The sequence below is a fragment of the Lynx rufus genome, unplaced genomic scaffold, assembly GCF_022079265.1.
Source record: "Lynx rufus isolate CCGP_SWC_20201006 ecotype Redwood Valley unplaced genomic scaffold, mLynRuf1.p SCAF_2, whole genome shotgun sequence".
Classification (NCBI taxonomy): domain Eukaryota; kingdom Metazoa; phylum Chordata; class Mammalia; order Carnivora; family Felidae; genus Lynx; species Lynx rufus.
Window position 1 is genome coordinate 204920516 of NW_025814834.1, and position 26258 is coordinate 204946773.

Consider the following 26258-nt stretch of genomic DNA (forward strand, 5'->3'; position numbering starts at 1 on the left):
GGACAAAGGGCTAACTTACAAACTCCGGGTCGTCATCCATCAGATCCCACGTTCCATCGTTTAATGTACAGAACTTCTTACAGTGAGAATTCGATCCAGTAAAGGCTGGGAAGAGGTAAGCCCACACGCCAACAACGCCCTCTTCAGGAGAGAAGGGTAACAACAGTGTGCCGCTGGGGGATTGTAGGTTTGATGCAAGATCCAGCCCCGTGTCTGCAGGGGCCGCAAGCTGCAAGCGCCCGACCGAGCCCTGGCTCCTGACGCTGGGTAGTGATGGGTAGTGATGTCCGGACGCTGCGGCTCCCGCAGCTCAGCCAGGGCCAAGGCACGGGTGCTTATCAGGTCTTTGCTGACACGACCCTTCTGCACAAGTTGTCATCATGCTCCTGTTAGGAAGTCAGTGGAAGATGGAGGAGACGAACCCGGTCCTTCCCACCCCGCAGTGACCGACTGACAGGTAGGGTGGCACACACTTTACAGTCAGAGAATCTGGGTTTCAAATCCTTTCCTTTGCTGCAGGTTGGCTGCGTGATTTCATCCTTGAGCCTCAGTTTCTGGCTGTAATAAGGGGTTAATCTCTCAGTCTCAGGATGACAAGGGACAGTGTCTGGTACCTGCAAGGTGCTTGTTTTCATCTGAGTTTCCTCCCTCTGCTCAGGGGTTCTTTACCCTCAATTCTCATCCCCCAGTCCTGCTTTGCTACAGACCTAAAACCCAACATCCTGGACGAAGCCCAGGCCAGGGATTAAGCTCTCTGCCTCACAGCCTGGGAACCACACACTCTGGTGACCAGCTGCCATTCTGGGACACGGTAAGGGAGAAAGGAAAAAAGACCACAGCGCGTGGAGTTTTGTTTTGTTTTTTATTTAGACGTGGAATTGTCCTTCCTTTTCATATAACTTATCTAATTAAAATATTCATCTTGGTAGTTACCACAAAAAAGTAACATAGAAAATTGTATTTACATCTTGGGACCAAAATACAAAGGAAGAGCAGGCAGATACCTTGCTCTGTTCCCTCCCACTTCCCGGAAAGAGAAAGCCCGAAGAAACTGCTCATCACACCAACGATCACAAAGGGCTCATTTGTAATTTGGTGATTCGATTCGTATGTAGTGTAGCACAGGAGAAACAAAATTGCACACGTTTTCACAAATGAGACCAAAGGTTCGACATCATCCTGTTTTGTGTCTGCTCTGCAGCCATTTCAATAACCCAGGTGAGAAGGTTGTTCGGAAATTCGGCTTTTTCCCTTCCCTCCTTACGCTTCTCACCAAGTCACATCCCTGATGCAGACACTCTTGGAGGAGGAGGAGGAGGAGGGAAAGATCTGGCTCTACGCAAACAGGGCCGATCAAAAGTCTTTATGTGCTAAAAATGGGTAGTGACGTCGGCGTGAACAAACAGATGTCCTTTCCTTCCTCCCTGCCTAAAGACTCCTAACAGAGGAAATTAAATCACACACAACCGAATCTGCAGTGTGAAACACCGGTTTCAATGACAAAGACTTGAACACGCGGCTAAGAGACAAATTCAAGCTGGTGGACACCTACGGGAAGCTACTCCAGGCCAACAGATGTCTGGCACCTGACCCAGATGTTCACTTGGCATTCGGTAAGAGGCTTCCTAATACCAGATTTGGGGAGCAGGCCCGGGCTGGGGGTGGAATGCAATACAAGCGATCAAGAGAAATCATGTTTTCCCCAATTCAAAAACACAGCAAATTAAAACAGGGCAACCCTTGTGTCCTGTTGCAACAGGCACCCTGCACAGCAACGCACACTGAACAACGCAGCTTCTGCTGCACAGATTCTCTGCCGGCTCCGGAATCTTCAAAGTTAGCCTGAGGTCTCCGGGATGGTTAAAAGCAGTGGACCCCATATTCTGGGCTCTGAGAGGGCTTGTCAAGAGGGAGCCTGCCAAGCTCCCGACGCTGTCCTACTAACCACGCCCTCAGTCTACCCCTTGGGTGTCTGGAGGGCAGGCACCTCAAACTTACAGCATCTGCTTCCCCTGGGTCACAACCAAGTGGGTTCCTACTAGACCAGCGCTCTCCAGCAGCCAGGAAGAGCGCTGACACTGGCCTCCTAAGTGATGTCGTTCCTCTGTCAGCTTGCAAGTGAGATCCTCCCTTCTCAGACCTGATGGGTGTCCCCCGCGTTCTCCCCCATCCTGACACTAACAGCTCAGACACTTTGCCTAAGTGGGCCGTTCCCTCCAAATTCTGGCTTAAACACCCTAGAAGTAGAGAGTGCTTCAGCTGCAGAGTTCTCTGCAAAACAGCAAATTCCTGTGCTCTCCCAATCACATGATCTTACCTTTTAAAAGAAAGGCAAAAACAAAACCCATTTCCAACACAGCATTACAACCTTTAAAACCACTCACTTCTGTTAGCAGTTCACAGGGAACACGAGATTAAAGTGCTGGCTTTTCAACCTCTGAAGTTGTGGCGGGTGGGGGCAAGGGGGGGGCACAAAAAGCCCTGCCGTGTGTTCGTGTCTCCCCCCTGCAAGCGGGGAGGAGGGAAGATAGGGGAGGGAAAAAAGCCCTAAAGTTTTGAATCAGAAATTGTAAAAATGTTGGGGTTCTGTGCAAATTGATCCCCCAAGTTTGTGTCCTCTAGTGAGCCTCAAAAAAGTGGGAACTGGCAAAAAGGCTGGGGAAAAGACTCGAGACCTTTACAAATAACCTCCTTTAATAAATACTATTTAATGAGGAAGAAAGAGATGCACCTGCATAGGAACTCAAGCAACACTGAGAAGGGCCTCCGAGGAGGAGCTCAAACACTCCACGTCGAGGCGGCCCTCTAGGGCGGGCAGCCCAGGACCCGTTCCTCACCCTCCGTGCAGCAGGCAGCACACAGGCTCTGAGGATGCCCAGCCCTCCCTCTGGACCAGGGTCCACTCAGGAGAGCTGAACTGGGACAGGGGAATGGCTTTCACTAGGTTTTTATCTAACTGTAATAAAGAACCCTGAAAATAAAAGGCTAAGTGTTTGATAGAGGACCTAAAAAAGAAAAAAAAAAAAAAAAGGAAAGAAAAAAAGAAAAAAAAATACTGGGGGTAATATAAATACAATCTGGGGGCAATATTTATTAATTAAAACTATGTCTTATGGTTTACAAAGAAGCTAATTAACAACAAAAGTATAATTGACCTTAAAATCCTCAGTAAGACTGAGGCTTCACATCTTCTCCAGAATTCTGAAGTGTTCTCCGGGCAGGGAGGCAGTGGCTGCGGCACACAGGTTCACAGGTGCCCACACCTGCAGACTGTGCAGGATTCGGAGACCAAAAGGTTCCTCGGAGCAGAGGATTCTGGTCTCCTCTGGAAGTTCCATTCCCCAACCCCCATTGTCCTTGTACTCCTCCCCCAGATTTCATCTCCAAGGTGAGTCCTCAGTTTATCGTCGGGAAAACCTGTTCTTGAAAGCTTTAATCGTCTTGGCCATCATTGGGGCGATTTCTGTGGGAAGAGAAATAAGGCGGTGGTTTCAGATTGTGGCAGTTTAGACACACACTGTGAGTGGTTCACAATCAAGGCCAAGCCTTGCTGCTCTTGGCTCTGCACTACCAGAGGAGTGGGTACAGCGGTAACCATTTCTGATTTCTAGCACCACAACAGCTCCACTTCCTGAGCACCTGCCGGGCCCTTGCCGATCCCCGGCTCTAATTCCAACCACGTCCCCAACCTCCCAAGAGACTGGCCGACCTGCCCCTGGTTGTGCAGTAAGCGGAAGGACTGGAATTTAATACCTAAAGGCCAGCCTGGGCCATAATTTTACTCTGTTCCACCACCCCCCGCCACCAGTATCCAAACCAGCAAAAAGCAGCCCCTCTCACTCCCATCTGTCCAGTGCAGCAACAGGTCTAAGATGTGCTCAGTGCAGACATCACCTGTGGATGGCTGGCCTGCCCTCTTGGATGCTTAACCTGAGCACAGAAACTTCTGCCAACACTTCTACCTGCCCGTGGGTCTTGAAGCGAATCCAGAAGCATGCTTTTTTAAATGTTTATTTTTGAGAGAGACAGAGAAAGAGAATAGGAGAGGGACAGAGAGAGGGAGACAGAAGATCTGAAGTGGGCTGTGCATTTTAAATGCTCATTTTTTAAATTTATTTTTGAGAGAAAGAAAGCATGAGCAGGACAGTTGTAGAGAGAGAGGGGGACAGAGGATCTGAAGCGGGCTCCGAGCTGACAGCGACGAGCCCAGTGTGGGGCTTGAACTCGCGAACCATGAGATCGTGACCTGAGCTTCTGAAGTCAGATGCTCAACCAACTGAGCCACCCAGGTGCCCCTTACAGAAGCATGCTTTTAACAGGCAGACACCCCCTTAGAATACTGGGGACAGTCTATGGTAAAACTCAATAAAATATAAAATACACACAACTAGATATGAAAACACAAAACTCAGAAGCTGGAATGATAGGTCGTAAACCCTCAATAAGATGGACTACAAGCAGTTATAACCGTCACGAACCCCTGGAGAAACGTTAACCGCCTGGAGAAACAGGTTTACATGTAGGTAAACGAAGCGGCGTGCCAAAATGAGTATTCACCGCAATCGTTATTTGCAAGAGGACTCGTGCACTGCAACCAAAGCAGGGGAAGGAGGCACCCACATCGAGCCCAGCCATGCGCAGAGCACGTATGCCTCGTCTGGCACGCACGGCGTAATACGACGATAAAGACGCTACAGAGCTCAAATGCCGTTTTGAAATATCTGGGCGTGAACCCCAAGTCACTTACTCTTCACAGTCGGTTTCCTAGGATCATAGGAAACAGTGCTGAGCACGGGAGCCAAGTGGGCACCGCTGGTGCTCGGACCATCATAGGCGGGCTCCTCGGGGCTGGCGCTGAAGCTGTTGCTGCCACTGCCGGACGGAGTGTGGCTGTTTCCTGTGGGGTATGGGGCCGGCTTAATCCTGCAACACAGAGCAAGCTAGTTAGTCCTTAGTGTGACGGATCTGCCCTCAGCACCGACAGCCTGAAGCTGGCCTCTCTGAGGAAGACCCAGTTTTGTGGCTCTGACCAGTGGACGCGAGCACCCGAGATCCTGGTGATGACACAGAGACGACAGAGTTTAGCCCTTCAGAATGAATGATCATCTCAACTCAATTTTCACCCTTTAGGTGTGAATCCGTATTTTTCAAATGCTAATGTGACTTAGATTATATAGTCATCAGAGCAGCATGGTTTATTTATTTTTTTTAGTTTTTAAAAAAGTAATCTCTACCCTCAACATGGGGCTCAAACAACCCCAAGGTCAAGAGTTGCATGCCCCACTGACTGACCCAGCGAGGCGTCCCAGCCGCCGTTGGTTTAAATGGGGAAAGGGGAAAGCATGAGGGAGTATCTCCCAGAAGCCAGGTCCTGTTCTCCATTGACTCTTGACCCCCTGGAGAGGCAGGAATAATTGTCCACCTACGCTGCAGTCACGGAAGTGGTGGCTCGGGGAGGGCACGTGCTGAGCTGGTCAAGGTCGGCCTCCAGAACCCTTGACCTGCACTGCCATGCTCTCACCCCAAAAGTGAACTGCTTCCTGCCCCTGGGCTGCCTCGGAGGGTTGGGTAACAAGCTCCCGGGGTTCTTTTCTGCGGGCGCAAGGAGACCCTGGAGGTGCAGAGCTCACCTAATTTTCTCAGGCACAGCTGCTCCTCCGGTTCCAAACTTCTCCTGTCTCCGCCGAACATCACGTGGGGGCTTGGCCACAGAGTTGACAAAGGCCATCTTTGCCTGCCGGCCTGTAGAGAAACAGGGAGATCGATACCTGCCTTTTTGAGCAGAGACGCTACTGTTCTTTTAATAATGTACCCTGGTAAGAGACAAAACCCTCCCAGGTGCTCCCAAAGCTAGGAGATTATCAACGCTGAAAACCCCTGTAGGCAGTAAGTGTACTGACCGAAGACACACTCCATCCCTGCGCCCCTTCTGCAAAAGCAGGCCAGATACAGGAGCCAGAGGCTACATGAGCCCAGCCCACCAAGGCCCTGCTGTCGATCAGAGGACAGGGCTCACTGTTTCGCCAGATCACCTCATCCTGCTCGGCTCCCTGCCACCCCCTCGCCCCCCTTTACCTTTGGGCTTATTGGCATGTGCAGATCTGATATTCTTTGTCAGTACTCGTAGCCGCTGCTCCCGGGCATCCTGAAGCCGCAGGTACATCTCCCGCCACGACTCATACTCTTCCGGCCTTTCTTCCTTAAAGTCTCGGTGACAATGAACTTTCCATAATTGATCTGTTTCCTCAATTAATACCTAAAATCAGAACCAGGGCATCATTTATATGTAAGCACTCTGACAGACTTCTTTTCCATCCTTCATCACCTCAAGCTGACCACTTTCCTCCTAATGATTTTTTTTGGTCCTTGTAGTAGTAGTAGTATATTAAAATACCACAATTCTAGAAAAAAAAAATCACTATATTAAAAACACGTTAAGGGGGCATCTGGGTTAACCCAGGTTGGTTAAGCGTCTGTGCTGACAGCACAGAGCCTGCCTAGGATTCTCTCCCCCCTACTCTCTGCCCAACCCCCCCCCCCCACCTCAAATAAACTTAAAAATGTTAAGTGCAAGGCACTGTACGAGCTGCTTTTGGGGGGTTGTGGGACTAGGAGAGAAGACAACACAGAAACTAGCTTAAGATCAGTCTTTTTCTGGGGCTCCTGGGTGGCTCAGTCGCTTAAGCATCTGACTCTTGATTTTGGCTCAGGTCAGAAGCTCATGGTTTGTGGGTTTGAGCCCCATGTTGGGCTCTGCGCTGACAGTGTGGAGCCAGCCCGGAACTCTCTTTCCCCCTCTGCCCCTGCCCCTCCCCAGCTCGTGCTCAAGCTCATGCTCATGCTCTCTCTCTCAAAATAACTAAATGAACTTTAAAAAGGAAGAAAAAGATTAGTCTTTTCCTTTAAGGAAACCAGTGACAGGTAGACCCGGCATGAAGTCACATCCAGGCACTTCCCCGGCACTCCCTGCAACTGTCACCCGCAAGGGTTCAGAATTAGAGACAGCCAGCTAATGTGATCGAATGACCTTTATGTCCCGGCGTTACAGGAAAGATATTTGGACAGACGTGGACGCCTCTGGGACACACCCAGCCGACCTGTGCTCTTCTATATTCACCAGACACCGAGTGTCGAAAACAAAGCTCTGTCCCTGCCCTGGATCCCAGAGGCCGAGCTGCCAGAATTCTCCCTTGACCTGTGACCAGGCGAGCTAAGGAGAAGGGTGGGTAACGTTTTCCCGGTCCTTTTGAAGCTCACTTTGAGGGGCGCCTGGGTGGCGCAGTTGGTTAAGCGTCCGACTTCAGCCAGGTCACGATCTCGCGGTCCGTGAGTTCAAGCCCTGCGTCAGGCTCTGGGCGGATGGCTCGGAGCCTGGAGCCTGTTTCCGATTCTGTGTCTCCCTCTCTCTCTGACCCTCCCCCGTTCATGCTCTGTCTCTCTCTGTCCCCAAAATAAATAAAAAAAAACGTTGGAAAAAAAAAAAAAAATTGAAGCTCACTTTGAAGCCAGAGCAGGTGCTAAAAACACGCACGTTTACAGGCCCACGGGCAAACCAACAGGCCCACAACAGTGAACCGACCCGTGCCACCGCCCTTCACCCACTACGGATTCAGAGACAAAGCTACTTCTGGAGACGCGAGCCCGACGAGGGCCCTCTCTGCACCCAAACAGGATACTCACGTGATTGCATTCCTCTATGCGGTACAGTTGATCAGGCGTACACCTCTCCAAAACGGGTTCGAGGACAGAATACGGGACGCCTCCCACTTCAAAGATCGCTGCAGAGAATCAAAGGTGGAAGTGTCGAATATTGGCCGGCCCCACCAAGGCCACAACGGGGTTAAGAGCAAGAGAAAAGCGTGGGACTTACAATCGATGTTGTTTTTAAGTACCCGGATGCACTGCTGGTGCAAGGTCATCATTTTGGGGAGATAGGCACACTTGGAGCCAGAATACACCTGCATCTTGGAATTCATTCTCCGTCCGGTGAATCCAGCTTCTTCCTCTTCCTGGGGTGAAGACAGTGCTACAGGGCAAGGACAACAGGACCGCGCGTCACACAGGGCACTAAGCTGTGCAGGGAAAGCTCTCCTTCTCTCCTCCCTCCTCAGCCTCCCACTGCCCTTTCCCAAAGGCCACCAGGGCTACCGGTTTTTTGTGTGTATTCTTCTAGCGAGTCTATGCAAAAATAAGTAAATATGTATTTCATTCCTTTTTCACCGATTAAAAAACCCCCACTATCAACTTTTTTCATTTGCCACGTTTTAGAAATCATCCTATGTCAGACACAGACCTTCCCACATTTTTTACAGCTGTACAGGAGGCCACTGTGTGCGTGACCACGGTTCATGTGATTTGTCTCTTGCTGAGGGACCCTTATGTGGCTTCTAATTCTTCTGCTATTAAAACTAGACCTTTTTTTTTTTTTTTTAAAGATAAAAAGCTCACGTACAACATATGAAGGGTAGCTAGTAACCGCAGCAAAGATTTACTGAACATTCACCATGTGGAAAAACCCAGAGTTAAGAGCTTTACCAGCATTATCATTTTTAATCCACTTAGTAAGTCAGACACCATTATCAGGTCCACTTATGGAGCATGAGACTGAAGTCCAAGGAAATGATTACCCAAGTTCATAGAACGTGAAGCCAGAGCTGGGATTCACACCCAAGCCGTCAAACTCCAGAGCCTAGGACACTAGAAAGCTCACCCAAATCTTATGACATCGTGAACAAATTTTTAAAATCTTTGCTCCATTCAGAAAAGAATGCAGAAAATTACCTTTTCGCTTTGGTGGGAAGGAGGACATCAATTCCAGGGTAGGAAGCGGCCGGTAATTGGCCTGGATCACGGGTAACGGGAGGTCTGGCAACACGGGCAATGCATCAGCGGGGACCTGCGGCGAGAACACCAGTAACTGGACAGCCCGTTGGAAAAGCACAGCTCCCCGCCCTCGGCCGACTGCCAGCCGCGGTGACCAGGCAGGCGACTTCACGAGCAGACCCAGGCTGGAGGAGGGCCGTCGGTCAGGTCTGACACCACCGAGGGCAGGAGATACACCGGGATGGGCCCAGCACAGCGGGACACCTCCGAAAACGCTCGTCTTGGGTACTAGCTACACCCTGGCAGCACCTCCAAAGGCCTGGAGGCGATCACTTCAAACTGAAACGGCAGGCCACGAAAAAGCCAGCCAAGCACGACAGCGGCAAGACAAGTCCTGGGAGCTGTGCGGGGCCAGATGACTGGGAAGCCACCAAGGGGCTGAAGGGCTTACCTTTTTCAGCTTGGCTGAATCGGCTCCAGCTGGCTGAAGCTTCTCGGACTTGTTTTCATTTACCTTAGGTAATTTCTGAACGGAGTCCAAGTTTTTATTAGTGCTTTTCGAATCAGTTTTTTTAAGTCCTTTTTCTCCAAGAGTCGTGGCTGAGGCTTTCACAATCTTTTTCTTTTTCTTCCGGGGCTGGTCGTAGCTGAGGTAGGACTCAAAAGACATAGTGGGCTGCTCAAATTCATCATCCATATCCGCCTCCTCAACCTTAGGGAGGGAGCCCACTGACTTTCTATCTGAATGAGAAGTTTTTCCCTTCCCTTCTGAAGTTTTTAGGTTGTTGGAACCCCGCTCTTTCACCTTGGGCAGCGGGTCTCCCGCCCCCTTTCCTACATCTAAGCTGTGTAGACTCTGCTTATTTTTGTCCGATTTGGTTTTCTCTGGGTCTCTGTGCTTTGGCTTGTTTTTAAGGTGGTTGTCTGAAGCAACTTCCAAGGGGGGCAAAAACTTCTTCTTGGTGCTGCCCTCTTTCTCCTTCTCTTTCTTGACACTAGAGGGTGGTTTCTCCTTCGTGCTATCCCCTGAGAGCGGCCTTCGGTTTTCCTCTTTGGAGACAGACTTGTGTGATTTCTCTCTGCTCAAAGACGTCTTCCCGTCTCCCCTGGCATCCACTGGACGTTTTTCCTTGTAAGAAGATCTGTGCTCCTTGTTCTGACTCACAACCCCTTTCCCCTGGGGATCCCCCAGGTGTCGGTCCTGACTGACCCCCAGTCTGTCCTGAAAGGCATTACTGTGGCCTTTCCCAGGCTTCTGATGTGGGACAAAGGGCTCATGATCTTCCTCCGGGGATCTGTAATGGTCTGTGGACATTTGATGGGGACTGGCAGATGACGGAGGGGACTGAACATGGCCGTAATCAGAAGATTCGTGGTCTGAAGAGTAAACGGGGGAAACTCTATGGCACCTCTTTCTCTCGTCTCTCCTCTCTTGAACGTGAGACACTTTGTGAGTTCTCTCAGGTTCCGAGAGTTTCCTGTGTTTTTTCTGCCTGTGATCAGGACTATAGGATTGGCTACTGGAGGCTTTCCAGTTTTCCTGGTAGTCCCCCTCTGTCTCCTCCTTCTGAACAGCATCCCTGGGGCGCTTCCGGGAATTGCTCTTGTCAAAGTCCTGTTCATCAGGCTCGGAGTTTCTAGAATAAAAGAAAAAGCAGATAAAGCAGATATAAATCTCAGTGTAATCTTTGTTCAGAGGACAAAGTCATAGAACCTGAACTCACAAAAATAGATGGAAACAGATGCAGAGTTAGAAACAAGGTCTTGGGAAGAGGGAGAATGGATTCTGCTCGATGATGCTCCACTGTTGTGAGACTGGGAAAACTCAAATATTCAACAGATGGAAAACGATACGTTGAAGTACAGGATACAAAGATCAAATATCTTGGGGACATGAAAAATGCTTTGAAGTTTTTCAAAACAGGGATAATTTAACTTGTTATGTTAAAAAGGGGGCTGGGGCGTCTGGGTAGCTCCACAGGTTAAGGGTCTGACTCTTGATTTTGGCTCAGATCATGATCTTGTGGTTCATGGAATCGAGCCCCGCATCGGGCTCTGGGCTGACAGTACAGAGCCTGCTTGGGACTCTCTCTCTCTGCCCCTCCCCTGCTCACCTGTGCAGAAGTATGCAAAATAAATAAACCAACCTTTAAAAAAAAAAAAAAAAAAAAGATGGGGGTAGGTGCTATTGCGACACCTGGCTGGTTGGAGGATGCCACTCTTGATCTCAGGGTTTGTGAGTTCAGGCCCCATGACAGGTGTAGATTACTTAAAAATGAAATCTTAAAAAAAAATGGAGGGGAGCAGGCCATTATTTATATAGTTTGTTCCCAACTGTATACAAACATTTTTTAAAAAGAGGGGAGAGGAATGTCTGGCTCTTAATTTCAACTCAGGTCATGATCTCACAGTTCTGAGATCAAGCCCTGTGTTGGGCTCTTCAATGAGTGTGAAGTGAAGCCTGCTTGAGATTCTCTCCCTCCCTCTCACTCTGCCCCTCTCCCCTGTGTGCATCCCACACTCTCTCTCTAAAAATAAAAGAGTAGAAAGAAACATATCAAAATACTAATAATGCTTATGTTCGGATGGTAGAATTACAAAAAATTTTCATTCTTATTTCCATTTTTTAATATTTTCTAAAATCCTATAATGATCATGAATTATTTTTATACTCAAGGCCAAATAAATGTTTTAAATAAGAAGGCAGAGAAGGAATAATAAAACGTATCCTGTCTGTAAACATTCTAGGTACCATATTGAAGCATGAGATTGAGCAAACCTACAGAGTAATCAACGTTCTTACCGCTCCACAGGAACCAGCTTCTTCCACTGGGCCACTAGGTCCCTGGCAAAGCTTCCGACATGCTCATGTTTTCGTAAACTATTTACTGTTTTCCCAACCCCGGTCTCCTACAAATTTGACAGAAGAATTGTTAGAGGGTTGTGGAACTAGGCTCACAACTTTCTGAAGAAATAAGGCCTCTTGCTTTGAGAAACTCCTTCCTTAAACATATGTTGCAAGTCTCAACACAAAATTACTTTGTGTCTATGCCTCAAACCTCTAATGACACACAGTAGCAAAGCACACGACTCCAAAGAGAAAAAACAATATATTAAAATACTTCCAGAACTTTAACAATAAATAACAAGAGTGATTATGGCAGGTGGCAGGCATTGAGCTAAGAGCTTCGCATACAATGTCTCAATGAGTCCTTAAAACAACTCTGTGAGGCAGGAATCTGTCCAGTTATTAGCCAGAAGTCCTAGAACGTGGATCTGAATCCAAGACTAACTGATGCCAAAGTCAAAGTTCTTTTAAATTTTTTTTTAAATTCTAAGATAAAATTCAGCATTTTATTATTATTTTTTTCAATTAGCAATAATCGTACCTTGGGTAAACCTCATTGGCCACGATAATGCCACACTGCGCAAAGATCATTTTAACCATTTTAAAGTGTATGGTCTGTTGGTTTCCAGAACACTCACAATACTGCACAACCATCACCACTGATTCCAGAACATTTCCGTAAACCTACAGAGAAACCCCATTCCTCCCAACTTCCTCCACCTCCCTACTTTCGGGCCTATGGATCTGCCTGTTCTGGACATTTCACATAAATAGAACCATACATTATGTGGCCTTGTGTCTGGCTTCTTTCACTTTCAAAGCCCATGCTTTTAACCTTACTGTACAATCCCTCCCAGTGGGAAGGGGATGGAATATAGTTATATAATATCTAACAGTTCTTACCGCAAGAATGTCTACTGTAATAGGCAAGGTGGAGAGTTTCTTCAAATATTTCAAGAGCTGTAGAGAGAATAAAAAAAAACATTAATTTCTATAAAATCAGAATCACTCACTGGAAGATAATATCTGACAGTTAAGTGCTTATTGAGTTCTAAGTGTTGTACAGTAATAAGTATGGTTATTATCTCTATTTTACAAGTGTGAAAACAGGCTCAGGAAAGTGAAGTTACTTGCCCCAGGATGCAACAAGGGCCAGATACACGCAGGTCTGTGGCTTTAGATTGCCTGCTTTCAATTACTGTGCAACACCAAGGTGAGAGAAGACTTAAAGAGAACCAGACCTACCAACTCTAACAAAAATCAACAACTATCACTGCCCCAGTTTTGAGAGAGAATTTCTGAGAAAGGTACCAATTTAGGGAAATTACCCATGAACCCAGCACAAAGGAAAGTAAGGAGGAGAAGAGGTTTCTCCAGGAAAAGGGTATCATGTTTCCAGGAAGAGTCACAGTTTAACAGAATTGTTTTTTTGACACAAGTGGGAATTTCAAGACCTGCGTCAAGTTGCCAGAATCAGAGCTTTGCTGGTGCAAATGGTGAACACAAAATGTCTGGGTAGATTAGAAAACTGATCTGGGTTTGGCCACATTTCCTTTCTGTAGTCCTAAAACTAGGTCAAAATCAGGATAGCAGAGCTGTTGAGACAGAGTTCCGGAGTTGGGGACACGCTTCAGTTTGGCCCTGTCATCGCCCTGCTGGGCGATCTTGTGCAAGTCATTAACCTTCTTGAACCTCAGTTACTTCATCTGCAAAAAAGGAACTGATCCTGTCTCTTTACAACGTTACAAGCTGTGAGGATTCTCAGAGACAAACCATGTGCAGTCCTGGGCCACAGTGCCTGGAATAGTAACAGTGACTACCCCTTACATTTCAGCATCAGATAACAAGATCTGCCCCCTTTCCACCATAAGAGCTCCATAAATGTTTTTTTTTTTTTAATGCTTATCATTAATCATTTCATTCATCAACTGACAGCTCTTTCAATGTCTCCCCTTGATCGTCAACCAGAGAGTCCCCAGCTAATTCCTACTTACTCCGTTTGTACCCTAAGTTATGATTTGCTATACCTCTTTCTAGGACACGTGTATATGGATATAAAACACACTTAGCCTTCAAGGGGTGCTGCAATGTACAAAAAATAGTAACTGTGACTACCTTCACATTTCAGCATCAGGTAAGATCTGCCCTTTTCCATGTGTAAACCAGTCTGTGATTGGTATGCCATATTGCTATTAGGTGTAGGAGAAAGTATGTTCTTCCGGTCATTCGACTTCAATAATTACTCAGCTCAGTCTCTAGGCAGAGCAACTGGATCACCAGTGATAATCTTGTTTGGCTGGGAATAAATGAGAAGCCAAGGGATGTATCTAGGGAGTTTCACCTTCATAGCTGAATGAAAATTATTCTCCACTTCAAATTTGATTACCACCATCATCCATCCAACTCAGGATAAAGTTTACGTGTGTTTCTGGTCACCCAAGCTATGGGTGCAAAGATTAATGCTAATTCCATTTCTTAAAGGGAAATTCAGGGTCATCGTAGAGGTTAAAAATGGGTTGTCTCCCCTAATGCCATTCCCTGGAAGATATTTATAGACCATCTATTGTGTGTCCGCTACTATGCTAGTAAGTTCTTACATGTGTTACTGCATTTCATCTTCCTTAACCAACTCTATGAAGTGGATACTTTTCTCCCCATTTTAGATACTGAAGCAGTCCAGTAAGGTTAGGTCCCTTGCCTAATGAGCTAGTAAGTCAAGTGTGTCTACAAAAGCATGAACTACAAAGACAGGAGAAACATCCAACACAATGACACTGTCCTTAGAAAATAAGAAAATAGAACAGGAGCTTATGTGCCTGGAAACAAAGCTGAAGAGCTCGTCCTCAGTATTACCTTGTCAGACAGTTTAAAGTTCACAGAGTAAAGGAGGTCACCACAGGGAGTCCCAGGACCTCTACAAAGCCAACATATACAGATGGGGCCAGAAGTCACTGAGGGAGTGTTCATCTCAAAGCCTAACACTAATTGTGAAGTGCAAATGCTGCCTTTCTGCTTTGCTTTGGGTTAGCAGGGGTGACTTGAAAGCAGACAAAACTAAAACCCTGGGATTTTCAAAGTGACTGCGTGCACCATAAGAGAAAAAGGGCTCCAGAGCCCTTCTATTTTCAATGAGGTTCAAGAAAGAACAAAGCAGTACCAAGGTAAAAGCACTTTGGGCATCCTCAGGTAGGTGGAAACTTGCTGTTATCAAACCAAGGGACCAACTGCAGAGTTTGCAAGAACTGATAATAGCTCATTGAGAAACGCCAAACATTTGCACAGTACACGCTTAGGAATCTCAGCTGTCCTTTGCACACCCCTTCAACCCAAAGAGCAAAAAGATGTTCGTGATGTTGACCCCTTGTTCTCCACTTGCTATCTGTGTTCTCCGTAGTTTTCACATTCAAAATGTAACACAGGACAGGTAACTTTACCACTCCTGAAAACTTGTTTTCAATTAAATGGTAGGAGCCAAGTGACCCTGACCTGATACCTTTTCCTCAAGTAAGCCCACATCACTGATAGACTTAAAGCAGAAAACAAAGTTACAGTTAAACACCTACGTTTAACAGGAGTAAATCCATGAACATAGGTCTGGAATCAACCCTTTGGCTAATAATGGTTTGAAAATGCGAGTTAGCTGCAAAGTCAATACTGCTATATAATCATCTTGCAATTTCAAGAACAACCTGTGGGAGCTTGTTGGGTTAACAGAAGGCTGAGAAGGCCAGTGTGCCAGCTTGCAGTTTTCCCCTCTGCAGTTAGCTCATTTCTGAATGCCAACTATTGTGTCCTTTGCAAAAAGGATGATCTGCGATCTGGGAAGTGAAAGCCCAAATACTCACGATAGTCACTAATAATTCAAGTAGCATGAGACACCAACAAACCTTTTCCTAATTTGAAATTTCATGCACACCGACTACTAGAAGAGCTACTTCAAAATTTAAATTCCAGTGGAAAAGGACTATGGATACTACCTGGCACTTTTTTTTTTTTTTTTTAAACCTTATAGTAATAAAGACCAAACTGGCAGGGAGGGGGTAGAACATAATACTGCTTTAAGGTTTTAAACATCAGTCACAAACCTACAGTGTTCAGGAAAACCAGCTAGTGCTCGGAAATAACGACCACTTATTAGATGTCCACAAAGGGTTATTGTAAAAAGAAACTTGTAAATACGTCTGGCCACTAGGAACTGAAGCTGCAACAGAATATATACCATAAACTGAAAGCATTTACGTTTTCACAGATTCAAATCTAAGATGGCTTCCTGAGCCATACCTCTTTGAGCCAGGTATGCATAAGAAGTTAAAGAGTGGCCTGATGGTGAGCTGCAGCGTACAGCTTTGAGAAGTGGAGAAAAAAAGCCACCTCGGCCAGGCGCCAGGCTGGAAACAAGGCGAAGAGAAAGGAGTCCTTCAAAAACAATCAATCTGTAGAGTGGTGACTAAGACCTACCAAGCACTTCCTATAAGACTGGCCTTCCCCCCCTGAGTGGAGTCCTAGGAAGCAGGTGAGCAAACAGACTCGGCAAAGAAGTCCCCAGTGTCCATGGCTGGGAAATGGATTAGAACCCACACGTTACGGCCACTTCATCTCCACTCCTTTCCTCCATTACTCGGTCTTCAAAAGGCACTCTGGGGCTCAGAGATCCAACTCAGGACCTGCACACTCCAGCCAGAGTGCTCAGGGGGAACGTCTGACACCTAAGTGTTTTCATCAGTGGAGTTCAGTTTTCAAAAAATTCTAACATCCAGACACTGTCCCAGAATCTGAGAAGCGGGATAAAGTCGAGAGAGTGGGAGGAATGCATTTAACTTAAGAAAAGTGTCTAAAAAACAAAACAAACCCCTGAAAACTCGCTGAGTGCAATTAAAAATGGTTGCCCATCGTGCACAGCAACGAGGAAAGGTGGCTCTTACCTTTCCATCAAGGCCAGAAGGAAACGAGCTGCTAACTCCTAACCTTTTTTTTTTTTTTTTTTGGTTTGTTCCAATTGCAACCAAGTTCTTAGGCGTACCTGCAGCTAGGGGACGCGAGGTTTATTTTGTTTTGTTCTGAAAGGATTTACTGAGAAAGCGAAAAGGTCCGCGTTCTCGCATCAAGCCGGAGAGCCGTACGAACGTCTCTGAGAGACGCAGGACCCCACACCGAGCCCAGACGCCACGGGAGCTCAGGCAGAACCGGCTCCTCCTCCCTCCGGACAAACGTCCGAAGACACTGAGCCATCGCACACATTTCGCAGCGAGAGGGCCAGCTCCAGCGAGCTCGCCCCGCGGGGAAAGCTGGCCCGGGCCGCCTCCGGAGCGGCTCCGGGGGGCCCCGGCCGGCTCGCCGCGTCCGCCAGGAGCGCGCCCCTGCCGCCCGGAGCCCGCGGGCGCCCCCGTCCCGGGCCCGGGAGGCGGGGACGCCGGGAGCGGGGGGGGGGGGGAGGGGGGGAGCGGGGGTGGGGTGGGGAGGGAGCCCCGGCCGGCCGAGGCCCCGCGCCCTCCGTGCGCCCCCCGCCCTCCGCGTGGGCAGCGGCCAATGGCCGCGAACTTCCCGACCCAGGCCGCAGCCCCCGGCGGGGCCTGGCCCCGGGTCCGAGCCCCCGCGGCCCCGGCCGATCGGGAAGGGGCCGCGCCCGGGCCCGCGACCGTTACCGGGCCGCGCCGCGCCCAGCGCCCGCCCCGCTCCGCGCTGCCCGCTCGCTCACCTTCTTCGGGTCCGGGTTCGCGGCCAGGCGCGCCTGCAGCTTCTCCACAACTTGGAGCGCCGACTCCGCCGCCATCGCTGTCACTGGCGCGGCCTCCTCGCCGGAACTGGGCTCGCGTCGCGTCCTCGGGCCGCAGCTCCGCCCTCCGTGCATCCCCGGCGGAGACGGAAGCGACTGGCCCCTTCCGGGCCTCGGCGGCGGCGGCGGCGGCGGCAGCGGTGGTGGCGAGGCGGGGGGGGGAAGGGGGGGGGCCGGCCGGCTGCAGGCCCCGCCCCCAGGGCCGGGGGCCGGGTCCCCAGCTCCGGCTCGGCGGCCGCGTGCGGGCAGCTGGGCCGCGTGGGCCCGGTAACGCCGCTCGGGTCCTCGGCGCGCGGAGCTCACGGCCGACCGACCTCTCCGCCGTCCGGGCACCGCGGAACGCAGCCCCCGCGCCGACCCTGCCTTTAAGGGCCACCCGCGCCACGCCCCCGGGCCGTGAGCCACGCCCTGATTCACACCTGTCAGCGGTTCCGGGCCGGCCCACAGGGAGTCCGCCGAGCCGAAGGGCAGCCACTCCGGGGGGAGCGCGCTGGGCGCCAGTGCTCCGTCGGGCTACCTTAATTTCACCCTCAGCGCAACCCCATTTTACAGATGAGGGAACAGGCTCAGGGAAACCAAATTAACCCGCATGTGGTCACACAACAGGCAAGAGATGAAGCTGGAATGTAACCTGAATGGTTTGGGTCAACCGTGAGGGCACGTCTCTGAGCAGATCGAGGAATTGAGGGCCACAGGGAGAAATGGATGTGTGAAGTCAAACAACTCAGCTACTTGAGGTCCTATAGGCACCACGTAAATACATCCTGAATGAATGGATGAACGCTGTTTCCTCTGAAGCAGTGGGGCCTGAATCAGACCCGCCCAAGACACCATCCTAGAAGCACTAAATTATAATCACTAACAAAAGAACAAAGACGGGCGCCTGGGTGGCTCAGTCGGTTAAGCGTCCGACTTCAGCTTACATCATGATCTCGTGGCTTGTGGGCTGGAGCCCCCCGTTGGGCTCTGTGCTGACAGCTCAGAGCCTGGAGCCTGCTTCGGATTCTGTCTCCCTCCCTCTCTCTCTCTCTCTCTCTCTCTCCCCTTCCCCCACTCGTGCTCTCTCTGTCTCTCAAAAATAAACATTAAATTTTTTTAAAAAAAAGAACAAGGAAACAGCTGAAAACGAAAAATATCAGCATTGATTACATCTTGTTTAATTAGATCAGATTAGTCCCTAATCCAATCTCCAATAGTAACTTGGCAATGTACTTAGTCTGACCTCTCACCCAGTGTGGGAAAGCCTGGAGATTCTTCCAGATCTCTCAGCTCTGGACAAAGGGGTAAAATTATATACATGTATATAAAAAATACATAAAAAATACATATAAAAATACAATATAAAAATATGTATATAAAAATATATGTGTATTTTTTTTCATTCTAAATTCTGAAAATGAGCTTTCATTCACTCACTATGCTGAGAAGCCCTCCCTACTGTGCTCTCACCACTTAGCTTGGTGTCCCTCCCTTTACAACTGATCCTTTTCAGGGTGTAGATAGATTGTCAATTTATTCTTCTACCTTGCCACTGGGATATTTATCAAGCACAGTAACCGACCTCTCCAACTTTAAATCTCTGCTGCCCAGCACAATACAGGTGATATAATCAGCACTGTATAAAAAGTCCATACAAGGGGCTCCTGGGTGGCTCAGTCGGTTGAGCGTCTGACTTCGGCTCAGGTCATGATCTCACAGTTCGTGAGTTTGAGCCCCGCGTGGGGCTCTGTGCTGACCAGCTTGGAGCCTGGAGCCTGCTTTGTACTCTGTGTCTCCCTCTGTCTCTGCCCCTCCCCCACTCAGGCTCTGTCTCTGTCTCTCAAAAATAAATAAACATAAAAAGAAAAAAAAAAGTCCATACAAGATTAATGACCACCCACTTGGTGCCCTAAGACTCAACCGTGGACTGTAACAGAAAAAAGGCATTAAACTGGTGAGGAGACTTGGATTCTGGTCCTGGCCCTAGAGTCTCCCTCCTCACCACAGCAAATGCTTTTACATTTTAAATTCCTTCCATTTTGAATGTAATGGTGTAATGGAAAACAGGCCGATTCTTGAAGCAGAATTGCTGACTAACCGACCTGGCATATACTCGGGGCACATGGAACATACTGCGCATGTTACCTAGGGAGATCTCAACAACCAGACAGAAAAGAAACAAGACACGCCGCTAAGGATTGCTGGAGAGGGTGCATCCCACTCTCTGCCCCCTCTGTGTCTATGTCAGCCCGAGTCAGGCTTACCTGCACAGTAAAGAACTCTCACACTTGGCTAAATGAACACTTCTCTGATCAGTCAATTCTGTGTCCTTCGGATGTAAAAGAAAGTTTTTAACCGGCTCTAAAAATGGGATTCTCTGTATGTTCACTAGGGATTACCATTGTAATCCTTGGTTTACAACAGGGTGTTTCACACCAGAAGGAGTTCCCTAAGGTCAGAGGCTATTTTGTCCATCTTGGATCAGCGACACCTAGCACACAGGTGACATCCCATAAAGGGTCTGTTGAAAACTGGACCACTTATTAATAAACTTCAGGCCAGCCCAGATTATCATCTGAAAACTTGAGGGGGAGTTCCTAGCTTTCTTATCTCTTATCTGCGCCCCCTGTGAAAGGAATTAAAAGATCCATCTTCTTCTGGTCAGAAGGCAATTTTAAGGCTCTGCTGGGAGAGAAAGATGGGAGTCTTCTGCTAGGCACACTTTTGAGTTTTTACAACAAGTATGGTCTATTTTTATAATGAAAATAACTTCTGATTTTAAAGATTTTATTGTTTTTAAGTAACCTCTACACCCAACGTGGGGCTTGAACTTACAACCCCGCGATCAAGAGTCGCACACTCTACTGGCTGAGCCAGGCTGGTGCCCCACTCGCGAAAATAGCTTAAAGATATTTTAATTTTGGAAAAGGGCAATCTCAGGCTGATTGGTACTCCAGTCACTTAACACACTGGAAAACAAGCAAAAGAATAAAAAACGACCAACCATCTTGTCCTCAATAGCAGAAAGGAGTCCTTGCCTTCCGTGGAATGATCAGGTGAGGTTCCACGGGCTGAACAGTGTGCTGAGAAGGAATACTGGTGGATGGAGGGCCTCCGTCTTGGACCTCTCCTGGCCTGTGCTCTGTCACTTCTCTATCTCACTAAGTAGGTGGCATCTGAGGTTGGTTGGATGGCGGGTGTAAAGGACGCAGGGTTGAGACTCAGTGACCACCTGAGTCCCACCCCAGCTGTCCCGATGCTAATGGAGGCTCCTGACCCAGTTACTTACACTGGCTGAAATTGTTTCCTCCTACTTTACAGATTTCTTGCGAAGCTTATTAATATGTTAAGCAACTGACATAAAGTAGGGCTTTTTTCTTTTCTTTTTTTTTTTTTTTAGCAGCAATTATTAGGAAAAATTCATTGCCTTGGTAAAGAGAATATTGTGTTCTGCTGTAAAGGAGAATATAAAACCCTCCATCTGGGCAGTTTCGTTCTGCACAGCTGTAGCCACTGTTCTCTTCCCCAATGGGCTCATTTTTTCTGAATTGACTACATTCATCTTTGTTTCACATCCTTCAAACATGCTCAGTTGGTTATTTACTTAGGGATGGCATCTTCTTGGTTTCGCAGGCTGGGTTCACCCTCCTCAAATATCGCAATGCAAGCAGAGACTCCTAGATCCAGGGAATGGTCTGAGATTCGAAATCCACACCTCTCATAGACTGCCGGGAAGGTGGATTAAACTCTCCACTAACAATTTAAGAATACCGGGCCTAGAAAATTGGAGGCCCTTTGTCTAACGAGAGCTGACTGCAGCATTCTCTAATGCCTGTGGACAGCAGCCCACTGAGAATCTGTATTTACCAGGAAAAGAAGCTACCATAAAAATTTCTAAGTAACAAGTTTATACTTTGGTATGTTTACATTATATGAATTTGTATACATTGTATCTAGGTAGTGACCTAAATGCCCTCTCTTAGCCCTTTATTTTATTTTTGCTGTAGCTTTTATCACAATCTGAAATGACCTTATTTAGTGGTTCATGTTTTTATAATCTCTTCCCATTATGTAAGCTCCATGAGGCACCACTGTGGATAAAACAGTATCTAGAACGTAGCAGGCACTTAATAAGTATCGACAGAATTGAATGAAAGATCTGCCTGGCAACACCGTTGTGTGGATTAAATGAGATTGTGCGTGAACACACCCGGCAGAGTGCTATCAACCAATAATGTTATCTTAATTAATCCTCACTATACATTTCACAAGATGAGGACATTGATACCCTATGCCCCCAGCCCCCAAAACTTAGAATGTGGTTGTGGTCTTCGCTGAGAACGCCCTTCAAAGGAAGTTGTTTGAAAACCTGTGAGCCAAGGGCAGTGAGCCTGGAACTGACAGTACTAGACAGTAACGAGAGAGAAAAGGAAGAAGGGAGGATAAGAGATACACTGATTGGATTAAGTCCAGATTGATTAAATTATAAATAAATAAAACCCACTGGGTTAAGTAGAGATTAAGAAGGCAGCACCACACAGGGCTGGAAGAAAGGCTCCTTGCCTTCTAGGTGGGTGACCCAGCTCTGCCACTCTTACATGTGTCACCTCTCCACCCTCAACAATCTCGTGAGGCTTTGTAAGGAGGGAGAACCCAAGGCTCAAAGAGGTTGAGCAACTAGCCCGAATGTGGTTATGTGACAAACCCAAAATGTGCTCTGCTCAGCTCCAAAGCCCACACTGGCCTGCGCACATGTCTAAATGCCTAGTGCTGGTCACCTCTCCTCTATCCCTGACTTACTACCTGACTCTGTCCAGCCCGGTTTCCCCATCTGGTAACTGAGGAGGGCTGATCAAAATAATAGTGATAATAACAATCCCAATTCTGGGCACTTCCAACATGCCAGGCATTATGCTAAGCAATTTGCATTAACTATCAACTTTATCCTTAATCCTGCAATATAGATCTCATGTAATCTCCATTTCACAGATGAGGGAACTAAGGATTTGGACCTAACAGAATGTGTGAGCAGCACAGTCAAAGCCACGTTTGTCTGGCCCCAAAACTCAGGATTTCTTGATTCCATCTTCTCGAAATCCCTACTGCCACGGACATTCTTGGGCTCTTAAATGATGTCCCCTCTGTCAAACTTTCCAGCTGCAAACTTCTCTGAGAGTTGCTGAGACCCCTTTTATTTGTGGACAGTTTTTAGGCAGAACATGATGGGCGACAAGATCTAGTTTCGTTTTCAGAACTTCTTTTTATGTCAAATGATTTTCCCCCATTTTCACATAAATAAATTTAAGTAACAAAGTGATTCTCTTCATAAAAAAATCAATAGGAGGGATGTCTGGGTGGCTCAGTCGGCTAAGCATCCAACTCTTGGTTTTGGCTCAGGTCATGATCTCACAGTTTGAGAGATCGAGCCCCGTGTAGGGCTCTGTGCTGATAGCTCAGAGCCTGCTTGGGATTCTCTCTTTCCCTCTTTCTGCCCCTTTCCTGCTCATGTGGCAAGCATACATGCTCTTTTGAAAGAAAGAAAGAAAGAAAGAAAGAAAGAAAGAAAGAAAGAAAGAAAGAAAGAGTAGGGAGAGAGAAAGAAGAGAGAGAAAAAGAAAGAAGAGAAAGAAAGAAAGAAAGAAAGAAGAGAAAGAAAGAAAAAGAAAGAAAAAAATTAATAGGATACTTAGGTAGGAACTCCTGGAAGGTTAAAATCATGAAGATGGTTCAAGAATGACAGAAGTTTGAGGGTGTCTGGGTGGCTCAGACTGTTAAGCATCTGACTTCGATTGAGGTCAGGATCTCACAGTTCATGACTTCGACTTCCACATCGGGTGAGCACAAGCCCCGCCTTGGGAGAGCTCGAGTACTGGTTCAGGTGAGCTAAAGCCCCACTTCAGGTAAAACACGAGCCCCGGGTGAGCCCCACTTCTCTCTCTCTCTCCCTCTCTGCCCCTTGTGGGATTCTCTCTCCCTCTCTCTACCCCTCATTCACTTGTGCCCTCTCTCAAAAGAAGAAGAAGAAGAAGGAGGAGAGTGAGAAACACTAAGATTCAAGACCCTTAGGGTAACATATTTACTTGAACCATATGAAATTGATGATATCTGACTATTTTTGTTTTGACCTACAGAAATGACAATTTCATATGGTTCTAGAAAGTCCTGCATTTTCTGGCCCCTGACTATGTTCCAGCAAAACCAACTGCTTCCCTTTGTCCTGCACACACCACATTATTTCTTTCCTCTGTGCCTTTGCCTGAGCCTGTCCCTCCACTTGGACATTCACACACTCTTGAGACTCGGGTCACCACCTTCGGGAAACTTCCCCATCATCTGTCCCCCAAGGCTAGTATGGTGCTCCCCATTCAGTGCTTCCCTAACACAGTCAGCTTGTCCGTCTGCATGTTTTGCCTGTGAACTTCATTGTGGCAAGGACTTCTTTAAAAAAAATTTTTTTTATTAAATAAAAAAATTTTTTAATGTTTATTTATTTTTGAGAGAGAGAGAGAGAGAGAGAGAGAGAGAGCAAGTGGGGGAGGGGCAGAGACCGAAGGAGACCCAGAATCCGAAGCAGGCTCCAGGCACAGAGCCCGATGCGGGGCTTGAACTCACGAAGCCAAAGTCGGATGCCTAACCGGCTGAGCCACCCAGGAGCCCCTAGGCCTTTTTCTTTTTTTTTTCACGACCCCAATAGCCTCTGCCTGGTACACAACAGACCTTCAATTAAGCTGTAGCTGACCAAGTGAGTGAGTGAATGAATATGTACCAAGAAGAGAGGCCTAACTTCCTGGAGGGCCCGAGGAGGCTTCAGAGAGGGATCATTTGATCCAGCTCTTGAAGGATGAGAAGGAAGGAATTTGCCCGGGATGAAGTAAGTGAGCGGCAGAACACTCCAGGGTGAGACGACAGCAGGTGTAAAGGGACTAGAGGTCTGACAATCTGCAGGACTGGAGGAAACAGAAGTGTGCCTTGAGCGGAGGGTAAATGAAAGAGAGCCGAGGGAAAAGGCAGTGCTCACAGTGTGTTCCCCCTTCCCCCCAATCTTGGTCAAGACACCCTGAAACTGATAAACATATCCACAAATGCTTCCAGTGGGTACTGATTACAAGGGTCGTGAGACTGGCCTCTTCTACCTTGAAAACAAAAAGCTGGTCATCTGAGCGCAGGTGCAAAATCAGCCATACAGAACCACCGTGTTCAAACCACTGTGACCTCCCTGCAGCCCTCAAGGAACTTACTCTCTAGAGAAGTTGCTGTGAAACCAAGAATCCGAGAAACTGCCGCCACAGACAAAGACCAAGACCAGGCTTGGTCAGCAAATCCACTGAAGACCACTGATGGGAGCAGAGTGGCCTGAGACAGGCAGATCGATTCTAAGTCAAATAGCGCGTTACATCCTCCCTGCCAGAGAAGAGGCCCGCCCCTCTGACCTGGCATGAAGGAATGCTAGTTACGGAAATAGTAAGAGCAAAGCTTGAACAGGAGACTTGGTATTATTAACAGAAGTGGGTGCTTTCCATGTTTTCTCATTCAAAGAACAGCCTTATGAGTCGGGTTACTACTGTCCCCATTTTACAGAAAAAGAAACTGAGGCTTGGTGGGTTAACAGAAACCACTGGCAGTGGAACCCAGGTCTCTGGCTGTGAAAACAATGTTCTTTCTACTTCACCAAGGAAGAGGCTGCACTTTGGGATCCAGCAGTGAAGGAGGGAGGACCCTCTATGTCATGGGGAAAAAGGCACATTCAATTAATTACAGGGATTAATGGGATGCACCAACTACCAAGGGAGCACGCACCTCTCGAGGCTTTTTATCCTCAGCCTCGTGTTAGGATAATTTCTATGCCGATGATTATCAGCGTTCCAATCTTGCCCTCTCTCAAGCTTCAATGCTCCATTCAAAAGACACTTCCCTAATCACCTAAAAGAATCACAGGTCCCTGAAGGCCAGCTAGTTCCTCTTTTTACTCTCTGGTTTTAGCAGGCAAGACACAGAAAGTCTCCCTCGGTCTGTTTTCTCAGCAAAGTGGGGGAGCTCTGCTTGTTGGATAAGCGGATAGCTAAATCGATAGTACTTGCGCCAAGAACTGCAAAATAAATCAAGGAATATCATGCCTTTGCAGTAACACTTGATTCATTCAACTCCTCACCGAGCCCCTGCTTTGCAGCACGGCACTGTGTTTGGTGCTGGGCCTCCTGAGATGTGCAGACAGTCCCAAGCCCGAACAAGAAGGTCAGTCTAGTGGGTGTGAGGTTATTCAAAAGAAAAATTCCATTAGGGAAGACTTAAATCTATCAACAACCAGAGGATGATCCAAAGGCTCGAAACAAAAGCTCTGTTGAGGAAGAGGAAACGTCTACAGATACACAAAAAGATGATCAATCTTGGTAGTAATCCGGGAAATGCAAACTGAAGCCGCGATGAAATACCAATTTAGGCCCAGCTGACTGAATTAGTACCTGCTGGCAATACCGGGCCAGCAGACCCGAGGTGACGGGACAGTAAACATGACCAGGCGCTGAAGGAGCACGGGTACAGCAGGCACTCGGTAAATATTTGCTAAGCCGAACACAGAAAAGCTGGAGTGGAGATAGCAAACTGGCAGCCGGTGGGCTACATATAACTGGCTTCCATGTTTTGATTGCAATCACGGTGTTTACAAAATTGAACTCTGCCAAGAGTAAAAATCAGGAGATTTCACAACTTCTCTTGAAAAATGGTAGGATCCGGCAGCTCTTGGCCAGGTCTCCACCGGATACCAGGTGCTGGGGCTGAGTAGCGGCAGAACCCTGCCTCTGGCCACATCTGCTCTCCCGCCCTCTGGCACTGGGACTG

At 47.9% G+C, this 26258-nt stretch overlaps 1 protein-coding gene and 1 non-coding gene across 2 annotated transcripts; both read right to left on the minus strand.

Annotated features, from left to right (window-relative positions):
- Positions 1 to 846: 846 nt before the first annotated feature.
- Positions 847 to 17499, minus strand: ELOA (elongin A). The gene is made up of 11 exons (XM_047083181.1): positions 17367 to 17499; positions 12575 to 12631; positions 11627 to 11733; positions 9275 to 10460; positions 8782 to 8896; positions 7871 to 8026; positions 7681 to 7778; positions 6076 to 6256; positions 5631 to 5742; positions 4748 to 4923; positions 847 to 3463 (listed from the first exon to the last, which is right to left on the minus strand). Exons 1-11 carry the CDS (start codon positions 17439 to 17441, stop codon positions 3402 to 3404), a joined length of 2325 nt encoding a protein of 774 aa, XP_046939137.1. The 5' UTR covers positions 17442 to 17499; the 3' UTR covers positions 847 to 3401.
- LOC124516672 (U4 spliceosomal RNA) lies at positions 12114 to 12259 on the minus strand. The gene has a single exon (XR_006963089.1). It is a non-coding gene; the product is annotated as a U4 spliceosomal RNA (small nuclear RNA).
- Positions 17500 to 26258: the final 8759 nt, after the last annotated feature.